At 44.7% G+C, this 21,540-nt stretch overlaps 1 protein-coding gene across 2 annotated transcripts in view; it reads left to right on the top strand.

Annotated features, from left to right (window-relative positions):
• PRUNE2 (prune homolog 2 with BCH domain) overlaps nt 1-21,540 on the top strand; it is a 273,699-nt gene that overhangs the window by 172,029 nt on the left and 80,130 nt on the right. Inside the window, exons 7-8 of one of the 2 annotated variants that reach the window (XM_047831091.1) lie at nt 11,134-11,292; nt 14,721-21,288. In XM_047831091.1, coding sequence (XP_047687047.1) covers nt 11,134-11,292; nt 14,721-21,288 — 6,727 coding nt within the window. Of the gene's footprint in view, nt 1-11,133; nt 11,293-14,720; nt 21,289-21,540 lie in introns of those variants that run through there. The other variant, XM_047831093.1, reaches the window with a different exon arrangement.

Below are 21,540 nucleotides of genomic sequence, written 5' to 3' on the forward strand. Positions count from 1 at the left end.
CTCCCCTTCTCTCTCTCTTCATTGATGTGGTTATAGGAGATAATAACTATTTGTCCCATGACATGAAAACAGTAGTTTTCCATTTTCAGCAAACATGTGTCCTCCTTCTATTCTTGAGCTCATTGACCCAAATGATGATCTTACTAGGGTGACTGAAAGACTCTTGGTTTCTCCCCTAATACTTACGATGTGCTTGACCTACACTGAAGCATCTACAGATTGTTAACATTATTGTGTCTTTGATGGTTATGCCTTTATAGGAAGACTTTGTTGGAAATGATGGGGATATTGTAGGTCCTTCTGTTAACCTTAAAAAATAAAAGTGCTGGTTATTTTACCAGCAAAACTGGGTTTATTCGGGAATAGCAGAGAATTGCAATCCAGGTCAGGCAAGCTATGGCAAACCGTATGTAAATCAGCAGAACAAAGGAGAGGAGCACTCTCTTAGAGAGGAAAGGGGGGAGTCAGGAAGGCTGTTTGCCATAAACAAAAAGTCCATTGGAGGAAACTGGGAGTTCCAAGTATTGTGGCTTTTCATTGGCTGAGTTGTGACAGGCTGTCATAGGCTGGGCTTTTGCGGGGTGAGGAATGGGAGGAAGGAAGGAAAGCTTTCTTCCTGCTGGAGTAGTAAAGTAGTGTTTATGTGCAAACTCCGTCTATTCCCGTTGGGTCTCCAGGTAATAATAAGTGATAGAGTGTGAGATCTTCCCCCGCTGCCCCCCTGGCCTCATTCTAAATTGAGGCTTCCTTTGTTAACATTCACATTTCCTATTAAGACACCCATTCCCTCTTGGTCAAAAATGACCTCTTGTGTCTCCCCATCCACCTCCTGCAACCCTAATTCCTGGTTTCTCTGGGTCTTTGAGCTGACGAAAAGTAACGTTGGGAGCATCCTTAGATAGTGAGTGTTTACATCCTGAACGTAAACTGAGATTCTTCCATTGTGTGCCAAAGCTTTAAAGGAAGAAAAACTACATGAGGGTGATTCTGGGTTACCGGTGACCATGCCAGTTCTGTTTTTTATGTTTTCTGTGTATGTATGCATGCCCAACTTCTTCTTTTTTTTTTTTTTTTTTTTACATTTATTTATTTTTGAGACAGAGAGAGACAGAGCACGAACGGGGGAGGGTCAGAGAGAGGGAGACACAGAATCCGAAGCAGGCTCCAGGCTCTGAGCCGTCAGCACAGAGCCCGACGCAGGGCTCGAACTCACGGACCGCGAGATCATGACCCGAGCCGAAGTCGGCCGCCTCACCAACTGAGCCACCCAGGCACCCCCCAACTTCTTAAAAGTACACATTGCTGCAGGAATATCACAGCTTTCCTCTTCATAGAACTTTCTTTGGGCAAGTTTTCAATTTTAGGCTCATACATATAGTTAATGGTCAGCTACACTTATATTTTATAGAGTAGATGAAAACTGGATTGGTCATAAAGCATGATAATATTGAATTATCAAAAAATGTAAGCAGTTCATTATTATTAGCACTGGTTAAAACCAAGGATGTGGCTTGCTTGTATATTGGAACAAAGGTGAATCAATACTAAATAGTCATGGCCAAAAAAAAAAAAAGTTTTTTATTAAATTAAAAGCAGAATTCATTAGTAGTATCTTTGGTGATGAAGAATTTTCTTTCAAGAATAATTTAGAGGTTAGAACATGGGTTCGAGCCCCATTTTTCACACAGATGAGCTGTATGACATTGGTTTCTTCACCTCTCGAAGCCTCTATTTTCTCAGTGCTAAACAAGATGATGTTACCCACCTCGTGAGGCATCTTAAAGTTTAAATGAGATTTGGGGCGTCTGGGTGGCTCAGTCGGTAGAGCGACCGACTCTTGATTTCGGCTCATGTCATGATTCCAGGGTCCTGGGATCGAGCTCTGCGTTGGGCTCCGTGCTGATCTTGGATCCTGCTTGAGATTCTTTTTCTCTCCCTCTGCCCCTCCCCCCCACTCACGTTTTCTCTCTCTCTCTCTCTCTCTCTAAATTAAATAATTTTAAAAAATAAATAAAGTTTAAATGAGATGATGCAAAGCCTGTGCTTAATGCAGACTCAGAGCTTGATTAAATTATGGAAGGCAATATACTACTGGTTTAAATGAAAACCATATTGATATATGTCTATTACATACTCATTTATATAATATAGTATTTTTAATTTTCATAAAATCTTTTCACAATAGAGTGCTCTCTCTAGCTACGAAGTATTATGTACTGCCTGACTCTGTTTTCAAAACATGATGTATAATTTAGTTTTAATAGACTCAGTGAAGTTTTTACTGCTAAAATGCCTTGGCTAGCTTATAAAAATAAGAACAATAGAGTTTTGGGGTTTTTTTTAAATGACATCTGGTAAAAACATGGGAAATATCTTTGCTTACCAATTAAAGAGTGTATGAAAAACAGAATAAATAAAATCTCTTAATTTATGCATTTTGTGTTCTCATAAATCATTTTCCTGTCAAAATTATCAGACTTTATTATTGCTGAATATTTTAAACATCATAATGGAATTTTGGTAGCATAAATCATAAAGCTTTCCGTTAGAACATTTGTGTACACACCTCAGCATTTTTCTTATATCTTGATGAAAAAAAAATAGTTTTCAGTCTAGAAATAAACCCGTGCAGAGTATAAATGTCAAACTATACTCTTAAATTTCAGTAACTCAGCAATCCATGCTGGTCACTGCACTTTGCAAGGTAGTTATGCATTGTCAAACTATGTTTCTAAGACTCACTATTGCCAAAAAAATGAAGCTGTACAAGCTTGTGTTTTAATCTTGGTGATGATCTTTATCCTACCCGCCAGTAAGACCTACTCACTTGTTTTTTCTATTTCCTACAAGAAGAAAAGAATCTCACACGTAATGAATCCTGGAATAGCCGGTCCATGACATTAGAAAAAATTTATTTCATTTAGTAAAAGCCCTCTCAATATATTTCATTTATAATTTGTAAGAAAGACCACCATTTTTGGATTATGTGTATGGTCCCGAATGTTGGACCGAAATAGAAAGTATCAGCATAAGGAGTAAAATCTACTGAAGGGCACGTGGCACTTGGAGGTTAAACAGTGGCAACGAGGGAGCAGGCTGTACCCATGGTGACTTCGCAAGAGGAAAAAATCACCGTACAATTTTTTGATGCCTTAAAAGCTATTATTTGTGTATTGGCAAACAGAAGCTCCTTCACTGAGTGTAACTTGCAATCAAAGATAAAGATTTCTGGGGCACCTGGGTGGCTCAGTCGGGTAAGTGTCAGACTCCTGATCCCAGTTCAGGTCATGGTCTAGTTCCTGGGATCGAGCCCCACGTGGGGCTCTGTGCTGACAGTGCAGATGGAACCTGCTTGGGATTTTGTCTCTCCCTCTCTCTCTGCCCCTACCCTGCTCGTGTGCTCTCTCTCTCAAAATAAATAAACATAAAAAAAAAGATAAAGATTTTGTTAATGAGATAATCACTGTTTACCCATTCTTTGATCTTATATCATTTTTATTTTTTAATTTTTTATGTTTATGTATTTATTTCTTTTTTTGGTTTTGACACTATTTGCTTTATTTTTTGATTATTTTTTAAAATTTACATCCAAGTTAGTTAACATACAGTGTGACAATGATTTCAGGAATAGAATTTAGTGATTCATCACTTACATACGACACCCAGTGCTCATCACAACAAGTGTCCTCCTTAATGCCCATCACGCACTTAGCCCATCCCCCGCCCACCCAACAGCCCTCCAGCAACCCTCAGTTTCTTCTCTGTATTTAGGAGTCTCTTATGGTTTGTCTCCCTCCCTGTTTTTATATTATTTTTGCTTCCCTTCCTTTCTGTTCATCTGTTTTGTATCTTAAATTCCTCAGATGAGTGAAGTTATATGATGTTTGTCTTTTTCTGACCTATTTCGCCTAGCATAATACCCTCTAGTTCCATTCACATTGTTGCAAATGGCAAGATTTCATTCTTTGTGATTGCTGAGTAGTAGTCCTTTGTATTTATACACCACATCTTCTTTATCCACTTATCAGTCAAGGACATTTGAGCTCTTTGCTTCACACTTAACTTTGTGTATCTTCCTCTATCCCCTCACCTTTAAAACTTTTTCACGTGAGTCACTTAAGTGACTTAAAAATGTGTGTGATTATCATTCGAAAGTTCACATGTATTATAAAGGATACAAGGCAAGAATTTTTTTTTAATTTTTTTAATGTTTATTTATTTTGGAGAGAGAGAGGGAGACACAGAATCCAAAGCAAGTTCCAGGCTCTGAGCTGTCAGCACAGAGCCCAACGGAGGGCGCGAACTTACAACCATGAGATCATGACCTGGACTGAACACTGGACACTTAACTGACTGAGCCACCCACATGCCCCAAGGCAAGAAATTTTAATAGGAATAGTCAGTTCTCATACCAAAATGTATAAAATACTTTCTGTGAGTCAGATCAATTTTGTGAATCCTCCAAATGACCTTTTAATAGTTTAAAAACCAGGAACGGAAAGAGACCTAGCTTTTCTGCTACGTGCTAGGCACTGGGCCAGCTCTTTGATTCTTATTCTTAATTCTCTTTTTTTTTTTTAAGTTTATTTATTTGAGAGAGAGAGAGAACGTGCACATGTGAGCAGGGGAGGGGCAGAGAGAGAGAGAGAATCCCATGCAGGCTCCGCTCTGTAAGAGCAGAGCCTAATTCGGGGCTCAATTTCATGGCCATGAGACCATGACCTGAGCCCAAACCCAAAGTGGCTCTTAAATACAGAGAACAAACTGGGGGTGGATGGAAGGGTGGGGGAGAGGGGAAAGTGGGTGATGGGCATTGAGGAGGGCACTTGTTGGGATGAGCACTGGGTGCTGTATGTAAGCCAATTTGACAATAATAAAGCTCATTAGGGCATGTATAAAAAAAACCAAAAACGGAAGTAGCATGCTTAACCGACTGAGCCATGCAGATGCCCTAGGTTCACGTTCTTAATTCTCACACCAGCTCAATGAAATGGGGGTTTACAAATGAAGAAACTAAAGCTTGGAGAAGTGAATAAAGTAAACGCACTCACTCACTACTGATGAATAGTGGAGAGAGGGTCAGCTCATGTCTGGTGACTCCGGAGCCTTTACTGGTATCTTTGGAGGGAACACTCTGAAATAACAGAGACACAGACAGATTTTAATTGGGCAATTGGCTAAATTATGACAGCTTTCACATCAGGGTGTGTTAATATCCATCGTATATTAGATTTCAATATGCATGATTTGAATGCATCGAGAAATGACATTCTATTTTGATATGTTACAGAAATTATTTTCTGCTTTTACACTCTTGAGTGTTTTCTTGTGTCATTAAGTATTCTTTGATAGCATGATTTTGAATAGCAGCATACTATTCTTTTGTGCAACTCTTTCATAATTAATTTAACCATTTATTGTTGAACGTTTAGGTCATTTCAAAGTTTTAGTTAGTAAGGTAATGATCCAGTGAATAGCGTTGTCCACAAACCTTTTGTGTGTATATCTGATTATTTCTTTAGAATATATTTCTGGGGCACCTGGGTGATTCAGTCAGTTGAGCGTCCGACTTCAGCTCAGGTCACGATCTTGTGGTTCGTGAGTTCGAGCCCATGTCGGGCTCTTTGCTGACAGCTCGGAGCCTGGAGCCTGCTTTGGATTCTGTGTCTCCCTCTCTCTTTGCCCCGCCCCCATTTGTGCTCTGTCTCCCTCTGTCTCTCAAAAATAAATAAATGTAAAAAAAAAATAAAAAAATAAAAAAGAATATATTTCCAATAGTATATGAGAATGCCCCTTTGGAACTATTTACCAATAATAAGAAAAGAGAAGATGAAATATTTTATTGTCAAAGGATTTCTTTGATTCTCAATGAGTTCAGATATTTATTGGCATTTGTATTTCAAGTGAATGTCTTATGTCCAATTGTTTTTCTATGGCCATGTTTACTTTTTCTCACTGATATATAACTCAATTTTGAGGACAGTAAAACTATCTCCTCCCCGTTTAAAAAACGATAGTAAATAATAATAATTGCACTGAGAAACTTTTGAGTGGCATTTAAGCAGAGAAGTGTCGTGATTCTGTTTACATTTTTAAAAAAATTTTTTAATGTTTATTTTTGAGAGAGACAGAACGTGAGCAGGGGAGGGGGAGAGAGAGAGAGAGAGAGAGAGAGAGAGAGAGATAGAATATGAAGCAGACTCCAGGTTCTGAGCTGCCAGCACAGAGACTGATGTGGGGTTTGAACTCACGGACCACAAGATCATGACCAGGGCCGAAATTGGTCGCTTAACTGACTGAGCCACCCACGCACCCCTCTGTTTACATTTTTATCGTTGTTTTTTTTTTTTTTTTTTTGGTGGGGGGGACAGAGAGAGACAGAGCATGAACAGGGGAGGGGCAGAGAGAGAGGGAGACACAGAATCGGAAGCAGGCTCCAGGCTCCGAGCCATCAGCCCAGAGCCTGACGCGGGGCTCAAACTCACAGACCGCGAGATCGTGACCTGGCTGAAGTCGGACGCTCAACCGACTGCGCCACCCAGGCACCCCTATTTTTAAAAGCTCCCTTTTGATGCTGCAGGAAGGACTGATTATAAGTAATTGGGTGCATGGTGGGGCCATTTAATGATATGGAGGATATCATTATGATATGGGGTGGAGATAGGTTTCATTTTATTTGAGACGCTTATTAGACATTTGCGTGGAAATACCATGTGGATCGACAAGAGTGGAGTTCAGGTGGATGAGGCTTGTTGTCACTGGCAGACAGGTGGTTTGAAAACCGTGCAGCTGGATGAGATCCCCAAAGAGAACGTAGAGATAAGAGAAAGAGGTGTGGAAACACAGTCTGAGGCATGAACATTTAGAGGTTGAAAAAGACGAGGAGCCAGCAAAGGTGACAGAGGAGTAGCGAGGCGCTGGGAGAAGACCGAGGAGAATGTGAGGGCGGGAGAGTAAATGAATGAAGTGTTTCAAGAAGGAGGGAGGATCAACCTCGTGGAATTCCTCAGAGAAGTCATATAGAGTCGGAACAGGAAGCCGACTTGCGGATTTTGCACCTTGGAAATGATTGGTACTTTTGAGAAGAGTGGTTTCAAGGGAATGATGGAGGCAGAAACCCGACAGCGGGATCCAGGAGACAACAGAAGGTGGGAATACAGGAGCAATGTAACAAGAGTGAGTTTTTCTCTCTCAAGGAATATCCACATTTAAGTACTCTGAACATGACTTGGATCACCTTTATTTCACATCATGCACTCTAGCTATCAGCGTGGAGCATGAACACTGAATTTTTCAGAGCGATGGAAAAAGCTAAATCAAGGTTTTGGGAGGGAGTGGAATTTTCCACTGAGTTTGTCTGCGAACTTTCAACCACAAATGTAGTCAATCTCTTGGACACTTTCACCGTCACTCTCTCGGTTGTCATGTTACAGGAGAGCCGTGGCATTTCTGTTTCCCTGTGCTTGGTCATCGGGAACAACAACCTCACCCTAGCTTTTGGCTGGGAAATAATAAAACCTTTTTCTCCCCACATTCCCCGGTCTTCCTACTCATTCCCAAACTGGAAAACACTCGGGCAAAAGGACTCACGCCCTCTAAAAATGTTTAATGATGGAATCTTTGGACCCATGAGTGGCAAAGATGATGACCAGGAGGACTTCTTGTCCCTAGCTGATGTGCTGGAATAGGCTGGGGTTTTGCCGGTCGGTTTCCAGCCTTAATGATTAGTAAAGTACCTTTGTAAATTCCATGTTGCGGTCTCAGGCTGGGGGTCATACTGCAAACGTGGGAGGTCGTGTGGTGGGGCGCGGGTGGTAAGTTAAGGTAGGAGCTCTTTATTTTCTAAACCTTTGGCAAACCGAGTGAGCTACACCTACGTACATGTATATAATTTTAACTTAAGGTGGAGGAGACATTTTGGAGACATTTGAGCCGATTAACAAATAGTATTTGTATACATGTAACTAAAACAGTAATTTATCAGGTAGAAGGCAGGTGGGGGGGGGGGAGAACAAAATGCCAACCTGTATCTACAGTTGGGTTGTGTTGATGATAAAGTGCTATTTATTCAGGGCCAGCCTAGCTTGTCAGCAACATAAGAGCCGTCACAGCACATGACTCCCTGCGTAGCTAGAAGACAATAATAAATTATCTCCTATGCAAACAGCACCGGCATAAAAGCAGAACAGATTCTGCCTCCCAGATTCCCGAGGATTCTCCCTCGTTGCCTCGTTTGATTCTGTTTTAAACACGATCCTCCTGACATCCTAACGCCAGGAAGATCCACTCTGGTTTGGACAGTTCCATGAGGGTAGGTAGGACACAGTCATTGATGATCTCTGTTCTGGAGATACCGTAACATGCAACGTGCCTGAGGGAGTCTCATAAATCTTTGCTTTATTTTTTTTTTTCAATCCTTGATCGTATGGATTTGGGGGCCACCCGGAGGAAAACTGGGAGAGTGTCACCCCACGGAGCTTGATCCTAAGAACCTCTTGAGGTACATAATAGAGGATCTGAGACCCAATACTGGACCCAATAAATAAGAACTTGCCACAAAGTGGCTCAGAAATACACCCCCCTTCCTGGGGTGACTTTTATGTTGAAAGTGGTGTGAGGAACCAGGAGCCGATGGTGTGAGTCAGTAAAAGTCCCAGTAAAATGACAACGTTGAAAGGATCCAAAGATAGATTCTCATAGGAAACAGTATCGGTGAACAAATGCCTCCCTTCTTGAAATTGCTTTCCCATTTCCGATGTACGTTTGAATCCCCCAGGATTTTTTGGAAAATGCAGTTTCTGTTTCAGTAAGTCTGGGGGATGGCCCGAGCCTCTGCATTTTAACAAGATGCTGGTGTTGACAATGCTGTTGGACTTGAGTCCAGCAAGATCCCAGAGCCGTCATTTTCACACAGAAGAATCCAAACAGATTGCAGCACAGCCAACAGTTTTGAATAGCAAATGTTCCACAAGTATGGCTTTGAATAATGCTGAATGTAATGAATCCTAATCTTGTGCTCGGACACCGGTAAAACCTGCCTTCTTTTGTTCAAATGACCTAGCTGGGAGTCTTGTGACAGTTGTTAGGAAATGTGAAAATCTCTTCGAAATGTTGGACCTTCTTTCAAGGGTTTATAACTGCATCTGGGGGATTTTATGTACACAGTGAAAAAAATATTTTGAAAGGAAAACTGTTGAGCTTTTTGGCCAAAGCCTTCAGTCTGGAGGATGCAGGAGGGGGCAGAGACAGAGGAAGAGAGAGAGAATCCCAAGCAGGCTCCCTGCTGTCAGCGCGGAACTCACAAACCGTGAGATCACGACCTGAGTCGAAATCAAGAGTCAGCTGCTTAACTGACTGAGCCACCCAGGCACCCCAGTGTCTGCTTTTATAATTCATGATGGCAGAAAGCTCAGTGCGGAGGTTGTCTTGAAGGATAATGATGATCTGAAATAATTTCATCTATTGAATGTACATTGTGTATAATAGGAGGTGCAACTTTAAAAAATATCTTAAATATTTACTTCTATTGTGAGTGAGTGGACTTTTTTTAAGTTTCTGTTTAAAGACTGTTATCATGACACTTGGACAATAAATAAAAAGCATGGAAACTGACACTATGCTTTTGGATACCCATGTTTCCAAAAACTATTGTATTTGAACATCATGAATTTCATTACCCAGTCGGTACAATAGATCTTTAGTGTTCGGCAACGATATATCCTGAGAGCTTTGTGAGTTCCCCTGTGCAATGCTTTGTGACCAAAAAGTGAAATGGTCTGGTGAGATGCCTAGAGAGCCGGCTGCCACAGAAGGAGACAACAAACATTCCTTGAGGTGCGGACGCTGGTGACGGGCTGGGCCAGCACAACTGGCAGGTGTCTCATGTGGCCTCTCAGGGGCCTCAGAGACCTTGAGATTCAACTCAGCAGAATTACAGATTACATGCGCTATAGATATTCTAAGCGGCTGGTAAATAATCTGAGGCACAAATATGAAATCCACTAGTTTCGAGAAGCTGCCACATACAAACAGTAATCCGGGCGCGGAAAATACCTGCACCTACGTGCGGTGCCCTGCCTAGCTCTCCCTAAGTGGCTGAGGAGGGGGTGCCTGGCTCTTTCACTTCTGATGCTATCTATTTCTGCATTGCTTTGATACTTTGCCAATGGCTTGCGTAGTGCTGATGACTTTTGTAACAGAACAGAAATCAACAGAGTCCTTTGTATCTCTTGAGTGCACGTGGTGGTGATTTTCACTGAGTAGGGCAACAGACTGTATATGATGATCGAATATATATGCTGGATAGAGGTTTATGTAGCAAAGGCAGATTTTGTGGGTAAGTCTCTCTAGTCGCTCAAAAACATTTTTCTGAGCAGCTCGTATGTGCCAGGCATTATGCCTAACCGACGGTCTTTACTGCTCTTCTTTAAGAAAGAGAGACGACTCTGCCAACAAAGTGGGCGTCACTGCAGTTCATAAACCTCAAAGAGACGGGCACATTTTTGAAGGTGATGTGAGCCACAGGTCTGGGTGCTCTGTAGCACCATTATTCATTCCTTTTCTACAATTGTTCATTCCTTCTTAGCTGCCTTTTAGAGCAAGAAGATGTGACGTCAGAGTCCTTCCATAAATCTGCCAGACTTCTACCCTGGAGTAAAAAGCATACCATTAACTCAGCTAGATTCATCCTTAGGGATTCTTCTTGGCATTGTAATAATCATTGGGAAACAATTACAAATAATGAAAAACAACTTCCTCCTATTTTTCTAGGGATAGGTTGCAATAACAGCAGTCTTTCCTACATCCGAGGAACAATACAAGGAAAAGTAGTTTTTACAAAGTTAGCATTCAAAGAAATATTTTGGGGGAAAAAAAACACTGTTAAGATATTTGTTCCTTGTCTGAACTACCTTAATAAGGGCCAAGACTCCTTCCTTTCCCGGGTTAGGAAAACAAACAAGCAAAAGTCATTTTAAGCCCGAGCACGAGAGTTTGCAAGCTTGTGTGTCCATCTCGCTTGCGTCTGATAATGAATATCTGTCACGAAATACCGCGACGCCGGACAGATTGGTGGCACAACTCCCCAAAGCCAGGCCGTTGGCATTAATATCAAATTGCCTGTTGTTGTTTCAGAACTGTATGTTTCACAGCAATATCAGCAGCGACTTGAAAGCATTTGCAGACAAGTTCGGTTTTGACGTCCTCATCCTCCTGGCCAGCTACCTGTCGGAGGAAGAGCAGCCGAGACGACAGATTACCGTGTACTCCCAGAACCTCGAGTTGTGCAGTCAGGTAAGGACCTTCTTCACTCGGGCCCATTTCACTGCTTCCTAACCTGGTGGCTGTCACAACACGCGGCGGAACGTGGGAACGCACCGGTGGCCCAGAGAAATGGACCCAAGAGATAAGGCCCTGGAGTGGGAGTTTTAAGAAATGTTGGGGGTAGGGGCGCCTGGGTGGCTCAGTTGGTTGAGCGTCAGACGTCGGCTTAGGTTGTGATCTCACGGTTCGTGAGTTCGAGCCCCATATTGAGCCATGTGCTGTCAGCATAGAGCCCGCTTCGGATTCTCTGACCCCTCTCTCTCGCCCCCTTCCCTGCTCACCCTGTCTCTCTCAAAAATAAATAAACATTGAAAAATAAAAAAAAATAAAATAAAACAAAATACTATCAAAGAACAAGAAAGAAATTTGGGGGGTATTTTGCACATTGGGCCACTGACTGATAAAAATGTTTCATTTGCAATGCTTTCCTTCAGAGTTTTAGTTTTTAGTTTTATTGCTATCTTACCAAAAAAAAAAAAAAATCGCCTAATTAAAATCGGCAGTGAGATAAATATCGGCCCTTTTTAAAAAATTGCGGTGTTGGGGCGCCTGGGTGGCGCAGTCGGTTAAGCGTCCGACTTCAGCCAGGTCACGATCTCGCGGTCCGGGAGTTCGAGCCCCGCGTCAGGCTCTGGGCTGACGGCTCAGAGCCTGGAGCCTGTTTCCAATTCTGTGTCTCCCTCTCTCTGCCCCTCCCCCGTTCATGCTCTGTCTCTCTCTGTCCCAAAAATAAATAAACGTTGAAAAAAAAAAATTAAAAAAAAATAAAAATAAAAATAAAATAAAATAAAAAATAAAAAATTGCGGTGTAATGGAAACACAACATTGTATTAGTGTCTGGGGTACGACATAACGATTCGATATTTGTGTATATTCTGAAGTGACCACCACAGGAAGTCTAGTTAACATGCATTGCCATACACAGTTACAAAAAAAGTTTTTGTGTGAGGAGGACTTTTAACATCTCCTCTTTTACCAACTTTCAAGTACACAGCACACTATTTTTAACGATAGTGGCCATGCTGTACATTACATCCCCAGGACTTAACTTGTTTTGTAACCGGAAGCTTATACCTTTTGACCCCCTTCACCCCCACCCAGGGCGTGTTATTTTATTTTGTTTTTATTTTATTTTATTGCATTGTATTGTATCGTATTGTATTTTAATTCTATTCTAGCCTATGTATTTTATTTTTATTTTTTGCCTTAAGTTTAGTTGACAGGCGTAGAACATAGTGGTTCCACAACTCCATGCCTTAGGCTGTGCTCACAAGCTCACTAGCTCTGGCACACTAATCCCATTGACTGTATTCCCCGTGCTGCACCTTTGATCCCTCGTGACCACAAAAGGCCTTTTAAAAGATCCCCGTGTCTATTTGTCTTCTAGACTAAATCCGAAAAGAGAAAGAGCGTATCTTTTTTCACCCAAAGAAGGGCAAGTCCTCCTGCGGATGATGTTTGCTTAGGACTCCTGTTCGGTCATACGTAAAAAGGTTTAGTCCCTGTCTAAATACCTATTTGGTGCCCAGTGTTTAGTAGCTGGTGACCTAATGCTTTAATCAAAGTTGGCTCGTCTCCGACTACTAAAATTCTGACTGGTTAATTAGCCAGCTCCTCTCGGTTGACAACTGAATTGTTTAACCCAACGTTTTGGAAATGATAGAAGAGGTAGACAAAATTAACCAAAATAGGGCACTGGAATGCCAAACTGGGTGTATTTAAGAACTAATATGAGAACCTACGTGATGCATTATAATACGGACGACATGAATGTACAACGGTTTTCTCGCTAATCTTTCCTCATTAACGGATTAGACACCGGTCTATCCGCAGGTGGCTACAGCCAAAGTCTTGACTCCTGTCTTGTTCTACATCGTCACTCTCTGTCCCCCGAGAGATCCGTCTTGGCTGTAGTGCATGTGACTGTAGGTACTCACAGACTCTCTGTGCATTCTCCAGTCCAAAGATGCAAGAGCCCCTGCTCCTGCTACAGATGTTTTCTACCCTCCCTTCTGACCTGACCCTCACACATCTGTGCGTTGCCTCACCAGCCTGTGGCTTTTTCAGTGCTTTGTGTCTGCACTGGGTTCCAAAGCTCTGTTTATCTTTGGTCACTGGTTTCCTAGGGGCAGACTTCTATCTCCTAAGCCTCCACCATGGTGGTTTTCAAATCACTTTGAGCAGCAAATCGGTTTAAAAATTGGTGAATCTAAAACAGACAAAAGTGGGAGAGCAGGTAAAGGGATCAGACACCCTTGAGCCAGCTCTGCCCTGCCTCCCTCTCTTCTTCCCCACGGGCTTCCCCGGCCATCACTTGAGAGACGGTTCCACTGAGCAGAACAAGGTCAAGACTACTCTAGAGAATCCCTCTGTGTCCACGTGATCACCGTTGATGAAAAGTCAGCCTCTGCAGAGTTCAAAACGTGGCTCCTTTAGTTGTTAACTACAAGTTATTTAACCTTGCTGGGTCTCTGTTTGATCATTGGCAAAACAGGGACAAAGGATCCCTACCTTGTAACAGAATTATTTTGAGGATTAGAGGAGATAATGCACATAAAACCTTTAAACTGTGCCTGGCATATGGAAACACTCAATAAGTGTTAATTATTATTATCATCATCATCTATGTGATGATGATAATAACAAATATATTATTACTATTGTTGTTGTTACCGCCACTGACCCTGTGGGGCCATTTCAAAAGCCCAGTGTGCCAAATTTCCCTGACATTTCCTAAAAAAATCATAGAGCCGCAGCCCGGTTCTGGCCTCACACCAGCTGTCACACATTCTCTTGGCCTCCCAGGTGAGCTTTGTCTGTTCCAGGCTCCCCGTCGATGCTCCCTGGGGCGGGAAGAGACAGTTGGGGCCCCGAAGTGCTGTTAGGAAGTTCCACCTCTGGTAGCTTTCTCTTTCCTATGTTCTCCTTCCCCTTACGAGGCTTTCCGAGGCAAAAGCAGGTCCCCGGTGCCTGGTCCTAAACAAAAGCCCTTTGTCCACCTGATTGCCCCTTATTCTCACACGTGTTCCCCTAGTTCTCAGCAACCAGCATTCTCTCTGCTTTTTGCAAACTGAACTTGCACTCCCGTTGGAAGACGGTATCGTATTACGACAAGGAAAGGATTTAAATGGTGGAAATCTCTTAACCTGTAACTTTCAGAAGCAAGCAAAATTGAGCAGTGGGATTTTGAGTTCAAAGAAGAGCCAGTTGAATGGGATTGTAGAAAGAGCCGGTGGTATAGTAAGTGGGACTTTCCGTGTCTTACGTTATGCAGTTTTCAGTTGTTTGAGATCTTCTTTGTAGACGGATGAACCCAGATCAATTGTATATTAAGAATCGTTAAGGGAGATGCAAGGAGTGCCTGAGTGCTCACACAAACCCCTGTGCCTCCCTGACAGATCTGCTGCGAACTGGAAGAAAGCCAGAACCCTTGCCTGGAGCTGGAGCCCTTTGAATGTGGCTGTGATGAGATCCTGGTGTACCAGCAGGAGAACCCGTTGGTGACCTGTGATCAGGTGCTCCTTCTCGTCAAGGAAGTCATCAACAGGAGATGTCCAGAGATGGTCTCCAACAGCCGGACGTCCTCAACGGAAGCCGTGGCAGGCAGCGCCCCATTGTCCCAGGGATCTTCCGGGATTATGGAGCTGTATGGTTCTGACATAGAGCCACAGCCCAGCTCCGTGAATTTCATAGAAAACCCTCCAGATCTCAACGATTCTAATCAGGCTCAGGTGGATGTAAACATCGACCTCGTCAGCCCAGATAGCGGGCTGGCCACCATTAGGAGCAGCCGTTCATCCAAGGAGAGCTCGGTTTTCCTCAGTGATGACAGTCCAGTGGGAGAAGGTGCTGGGCCTCACCACAGCCTCCTCCCAGGGTTTGACTCCTATAGTCCCATCCCCGAAGGAGCAGTCCCAGAGGAGCATGCCCGGTCTGGAGAACACAGGGAATCCTTTGACCTCTTCAACTTTGACTCAGCAACCATGGCTTCTGGGCAGTCCCAACCATCTTCTCATTCTGCAGACTACTCTCCTGCAGATGACTTCTTCCCCAATAGTGATTCATCAGAAGGACAACCCCCGACGGGGCCTAAAGAAATCAATGGGATAGGGATGGACATGTCCAAATATTCATCCAGTTCACTTTTGTCAGAGACTGGCAAAGATGACCTTGTGGAATTTGATGAGGAATTTGTTCAGAGACCAGAAAGTTCCGAGGATAACTCTGAAAGAAATGTGAGCCTGACAGGTTTTGTGGGAGATAAATCTCCTTCCCCAGAAAGGCTGAAAAATACTGGAAAGCGGGTCCCACCAACACCTATGAATAGCTTTGTAGAAAGTTCACCATCCACGGAAGAGCCAGCTCTACTCTACCCAGAAAATGTGACCCCAAAAGCAGTAGACACGGGTCACATAGGGCCACCTCAGACCCGTGCACGGTGCAGCAGCTGGTGGGGTGGCTTGGAAATTGACTCTAAAAATATTGCAGACACATGGAGTTCTAGTGAACAGGAGTCTGTCTTCCAGAGCCCCGAGTCATGGAAAGACCATAAGCCAAGCCCAGTGGACAGGAGAGCCTCAGATTCTATATTTCCACCAAAGAGTCTCGAATTCCCAAAGTCAAGTCCCTGGGAGTCTGAATTTGGTCAGCCTGGGCTGGGCAGCCATAATATTCAGGACCAAAATGAGGACCACCTACAGTTTCAGAACGTGCCCACAGAGAAATCGAATCTGCCCAGCGCTTCTCCTCAGGGGGCACACCACCTGATCGAAGACTTTGCTGCCTTGTGGCGTTCTGATCGCTCTCCCACGGCGATGCCGGAGCCGTGGGGAAATCCCACGGAAGATGGGGAGCCAGCCGCTGCGGTGTCATTCCCAGCCTGGAGTGCATTTGGTAAAGAAGATGGCACCAAAGCTTTGGCAAATACCTGGAATCTGCACCCAACGAGCGGCGAGACGCCTTCTGTGAGGGACCCGAGGGAATGGGCCATGGCAAAAAGTGGGTTTTCTTTTCCCTCGGAAGACAATTCACCCAGTGAGGCAAATAACGAAGCACCCCCAGAAATCTGGGGTAAGAAGAACCACGACTCCAGGGATAATATCCTTATATCTGGAAACCCCAGATCCGATCTGGACCACGCGTGGAATGGCTCCAAACCGACAAAGGAAGATCAGAATGGCTTCGTGGATCCCAAAATTAGGGGGGAGGTGTATGAAAAGGTAGACTCCTGGAACCTTTTTGAGGAGGGTATCAAAAAAGGAGGGGCAGACGTCCTGGCACCTTGGGAAGATTCCTTCTTATACAAATGTCCCGATTACAGTGCATCCAACATAGGGGAAGATTCGGTGCCCTCCCCCTTAGACACCAACTACTCCACATCTGACTCCTATACTTCGCCAACATTTGCTGGAGATGAAAAAGAAACAGAAAGCAAGCCATTTGCTAAAGAGGGAGGTTTTGAGTCACAAGATGCTAACTCTGCCACAGGGGAGACTGAAATGCCTCCCCAGTCGCCGCAGCAGCCACCTAGAAATCGAATTAGCTCAGGTCCCGGGAACCCAGAAATGTGGGGCTCACCGGATGCAGATAACAGTTCGGAAACAAATGTCACGTACAACTCCGAGAAGGATTTACTCAGGACGGAGCCCACAGATGATAAGAACATCTCCATGGAGGATGACATCGGGGAAAGCAGCCTGTCCAGTTACGACGACCCCAGCATGATGCAGCTGTACAATGAAACAAACCGACAGCTCACGCTTCTGCACAGCAGCACAAACTCCCGCCAGGCGGCCCCTGACAGCCTCGACTTGTGGAACAGAGTGATTCTGGAGGACACGCAGTCCACTGCGACCATCTCCGATATGGATAATGATTTGGACTGGGACGACTGTAGCGCGGGTGTGGCAATCTCCAGTGAAGGTCAAGCACAAGGATACATGATTGAAAGCGCTGAACCGGAGACCCGATTTTCAGTGAGACAGCTGGAGCCATGGGGTGTGGAGTATCAGGAAGCAAATCAGGGGGATTGGGAACTCCCCGCACCTTCTGAGCACAGCAAGGACACTCCTGCCAATGGATATCACACACTGAATGAAAAAAGTGGACAGCTGATCGCAAATAGCATTTGGGACTCCGTCATGCGAGATAATGACATGTCTTCGTTAATGTTACCAGGCCCCTCATATGTCACAGATTCTGAACAACACAAATCTCCTTCTGGAACTCCCAACTCATCAGAAAAAATTAAGGACAGTTGTATCCCAGACATGCTAGAAGCCTCTGGAGCCAGTGAGTCAGGTGCACTTGATCCTGATAAGCAGGACACGTGCAGAGGAACCCTGCCACATGATGCGACATCCTTGGCAACCAACTTTGAGAATCCAGGGCATTTTGGACCCTCAGATCCATGGAGAGGTCCTAGCTGTGGACAACGCAAAGGTGAGGAGGAAGCCCATGGAGCCACTGCTAGGGAGCATCTCCGTGAGGAGGAGATGACAGACGGAGCTTCGGAGCAGTCTGGAAAAGGGCAAAGTGACCGGGAAGGCTCTTCCCCGGTTGCATCTGAACATCAAGAAATCTGTGATGAATCCGGCAAAATCAACTCTCTCTCAGTCCCTTCCAGCCCTCAGACTGAGGAACCCCAGGAGATTTTAGAGCACGAGAGGGGGTCTTACAATCCAGGTTCCTGTGATGTGCGTGCAGAAGTGTCCACAAATGACCTGCGGGCAGAAGAGACCTGTGACAAGCCCCTCCCGTATCACAGAAATTCAGATGAAGCCACTGACACTTCCACTGGGCTTGGGCTGAATTTAACAAAAACTGTATCTTTACCTGAAATGAGTCTTGAGAGCACTGAAGAGTGTAACATTCTGGAACCAGAGAGAGTGAACCAAGAGCCACGCCATGAATGTCCCCAAAGCCTTGACATTTGGGATGGCTCTGTAGACAGTGATGTGCAGGTCAACGTCCCAAATTCTGAGATTACTAAGAGTCTTGAAGTTGAGAGTACTGAAAACAGCCTTCCAGGAGCTTCTTCATCAGGAAATTATCGCAGAGATAGTATTTCTAGTGAGTATACACATTCGAGTGCATCGAGTCCTGGCCTAAATGATTCCTCAGCTCCGTTGCCTTCCTGGGAACATGGACCCAATATGGGGCATCAGGAGCAGAATCAAGATGATTGGAGCAAACAGAGTCACCAAGAATCTGAACTAATTACTACTGATGGCCAAGTAGAAGTAATTACTGAAATGGAGGACCTGGACAAAAGCAGAATGGACAGGTTTGAAAAGAGCTTAGATCTCAAGGTTCCTAAATTTTTAGAGATTTGGAATGACTCCGTAGATGGTGATTCCTTTTCGTCTGTATCCAGCCCGGAAACAGGCAAATGTTCTGAGTATTCCGAGGCATATCAGGAAAGGCATCTAGTGGTTAGCCAGCAGGAGAAAAATGACCATGACCTTCCTAAAACCGTGCAGCCAGAGGATGCCAAGTTCATTTCAACAAGTTCAGGTTCTGATGACGACAGCATAGGTGATGAAGAGTCAGTGGAGAAAGAGGTCCACTTGGGCACTTGCCAAGTTGCTCAGAGCGACCCCAGAGCTTGGGATTCAGTGAATGAACCTAATAAGTTCTTGGCCACCGCTGATCCCAAGTCTGAGGAGTGTCCTGCGTATGTAGGCAATTCAGAAGCAAGAGAGAACAAGCCAGACCCATTCTGTGACAACCAACAAAGCAGCCCCGATCACTGGAATTTCTCACCGCTAAAGGAGACTGAACTACAGGTTACAGCAGTGGATACAGAGATGAGATCTTCTCCAGAAACAGGGAAGACGGGAGAGACCATCTGGCAGCTATCTCCCAAAAGCGAATCGAAGAATGAGAATTATTCCAAACTGGAAACACTTGGCTTCTCAGCTGAGCGCTCCGAGCGGTGGAATGCCTCTCTACAAGAAGGACGACCGACGGAGAGCACATTTGAAAGGGAACTGCCCAACCCAAGTAGTGTGTTAGAGATGAATTCTTCAGTATACCGCAAAGTGGGTCCCTGGGGAGTACCCACCCAGGGTGATATTGAACCCATGGAAACGCATTGCACTCAGCCCTTCGGTGATGAACATCGGTCACCCTTTCTGGAGAGCAATGAGGAGAACTCCCATGAGCAACTCTGGAACATTCAACCGAGACAGCCAGACCCAGAAGCGGATCAGCTTGGCCAGCTTGTGATACTGGACCAAATCGAAGAAAAGGATGCTAGAGAGCAAACCTTCTTGTCTTCTGCTGGTGAACAGCTGACTTCTGAAACACCTGCCCAAGAGCAGCAGAGGCAGAATATAGCGCTGTCCGTCTGGGATCAGCCAGACGCGACGTTTACTCACACAGATGAAAATGAATGTGTCATATCTAATGTTTTGACCGTGGAGTGTCAAGAAACAAATCGGTGGGAAGAAGAAAAATCGTACCCCAGTGAAATAACAAATTCCAGCATTGCCTCAGAAGATTTCCCGGCTGTCAGTTCTTCCACCCAGTTGATAAAGAAGTCGGGCTCTGAATGGGATGTCTGTCCTCCTAGGGAGAGCCCCGAAGGCACATTTGTTCCAGATATTTTACATGGCAACTTCCAGGAGGGTGGGCAACTGGCCTCAGCTTCGCCTGACTTGTGGATAGATGCTAAGCAGCCCTTCAGTTTGAAAGCAGATGGTGAGAATCCAGATATACTGACCCACTGTGACCGTGACAGCAATTCTCAGGCTTCCAACAGCCCTGATATATGCCATGATCATGAAGCAAAGCAAGAGACTGAACAGCTCGTCAGGGCTGGAGTGGGACCGGAAGGGGAAGCCAGTGAGTTATATCTCACCGAGCCAAAGATGGATGAAGAACCCAATCGGGAGCCTGGGCAGGAATTTGTCCCATACGATTCAGAACTATATTCTGACAATGTAATCCCACTGCCTCCGATCAGTGATCAAGTGAACGTAAGTGGCTCATCTCAGCCTGCCTCTCACAGAGGTTCTCCTGAACCTTCTGAAATAAATGGTGAAGGCAATACAGGTTTAAAAGCAGCAGACGAAGTTGGTGCCCCAGAAGTAGCGCCGGCTTTGGAACTCGTTGACAGAACAATCCCAATGATGGAAAGCGTGGGGACCGGTATTTCTGTAACTCTCCAGGAGCCTACGATGGACAGCAACGGCTTGTTGGTGTCAGAGGGCCTCTCTCCTGAGAGTCAGACAGATGCAGGAGCCTTGTTGGACGAGGAGCAACTTTTTGCTACTGAGAATTCTGCCACGGTTCCTGACGCCCCGTTAGCTTCAGACACTTGCCTGGACATAAGCGAAGCTGCCTTTGACCACAGCTTCAGCGATGCCTCAGGTCTTAACACATCCACAGGCACAATAGATGACATGAGTAAATTGACATTATCTGAGGGCAATCCAGAAACGCCAGTTGACGGGGATGTAGGGAAGCAAGAGGTCTGTTCGTCTGAAGCCTCGTGGGGTGATTTCGAATATGATGTCATGGGCCAAAATATCGATGAAGATTTAATGAAAGAGCCTGAGTATTTTCTCTATGGCGGTGACCCTCCCTTGGAAGAAGACACCCTGAGGCATTCGCTGGCACCTTACACACCCCCCTTTGATTTGTCCTATCTCACAGAACCTACCCTTGGTGTCAAAACAACAGAGGAAGCCGAGTCTCCAGAGGACGAGTCTCTAGGGGCCGAAGCAGCCGAGATGCTGCTTTCCGCCCTTCCTGATCAAAAAGGCAAAGAAAACCAGGCCGAGACCCCCAACAGACAGCCTGGACAACTGGTTGTCCTGCATATTCATGAAGACCCCGAGTCCGTTTCTTTGCCAGCAGGAGCCCACCCCAACCTTGAGCTGTCTCCGTCCAACATCGACTGGGAAGTAGAGACAGATAATTCGGATTCACCAGCAGGTGGAGACGTAGGACCACCAAATGGTAAGAAACAACCCATTCCTCCACCCCCAGAAACTGCTGTTTTCACGCAATTAACATATTTGTAAACTGAGCGGGGAAGAGAGGAACTAACTTCATTTGCAATGCATGCCTCCCCTAGTCCTGTGTCACAGCAGTCATAATGTCTGCTGCTCCTGTAATACCTTTCTCAGAGCCTATGAGAAAATGAAACCGCTCTCCAAAAAAGCAAACAAAAAAAAACCCCTAAAAAAGTGCTTAAATTTCTCTCCCCTT

This window comes from Prionailurus viverrinus, chromosome D4 (genome assembly GCF_022837055.1).
Source record: "Prionailurus viverrinus isolate Anna chromosome D4, UM_Priviv_1.0, whole genome shotgun sequence".
In the NCBI taxonomy this organism is placed as follows: domain Eukaryota; kingdom Metazoa; phylum Chordata; class Mammalia; order Carnivora; family Felidae; genus Prionailurus; species Prionailurus viverrinus.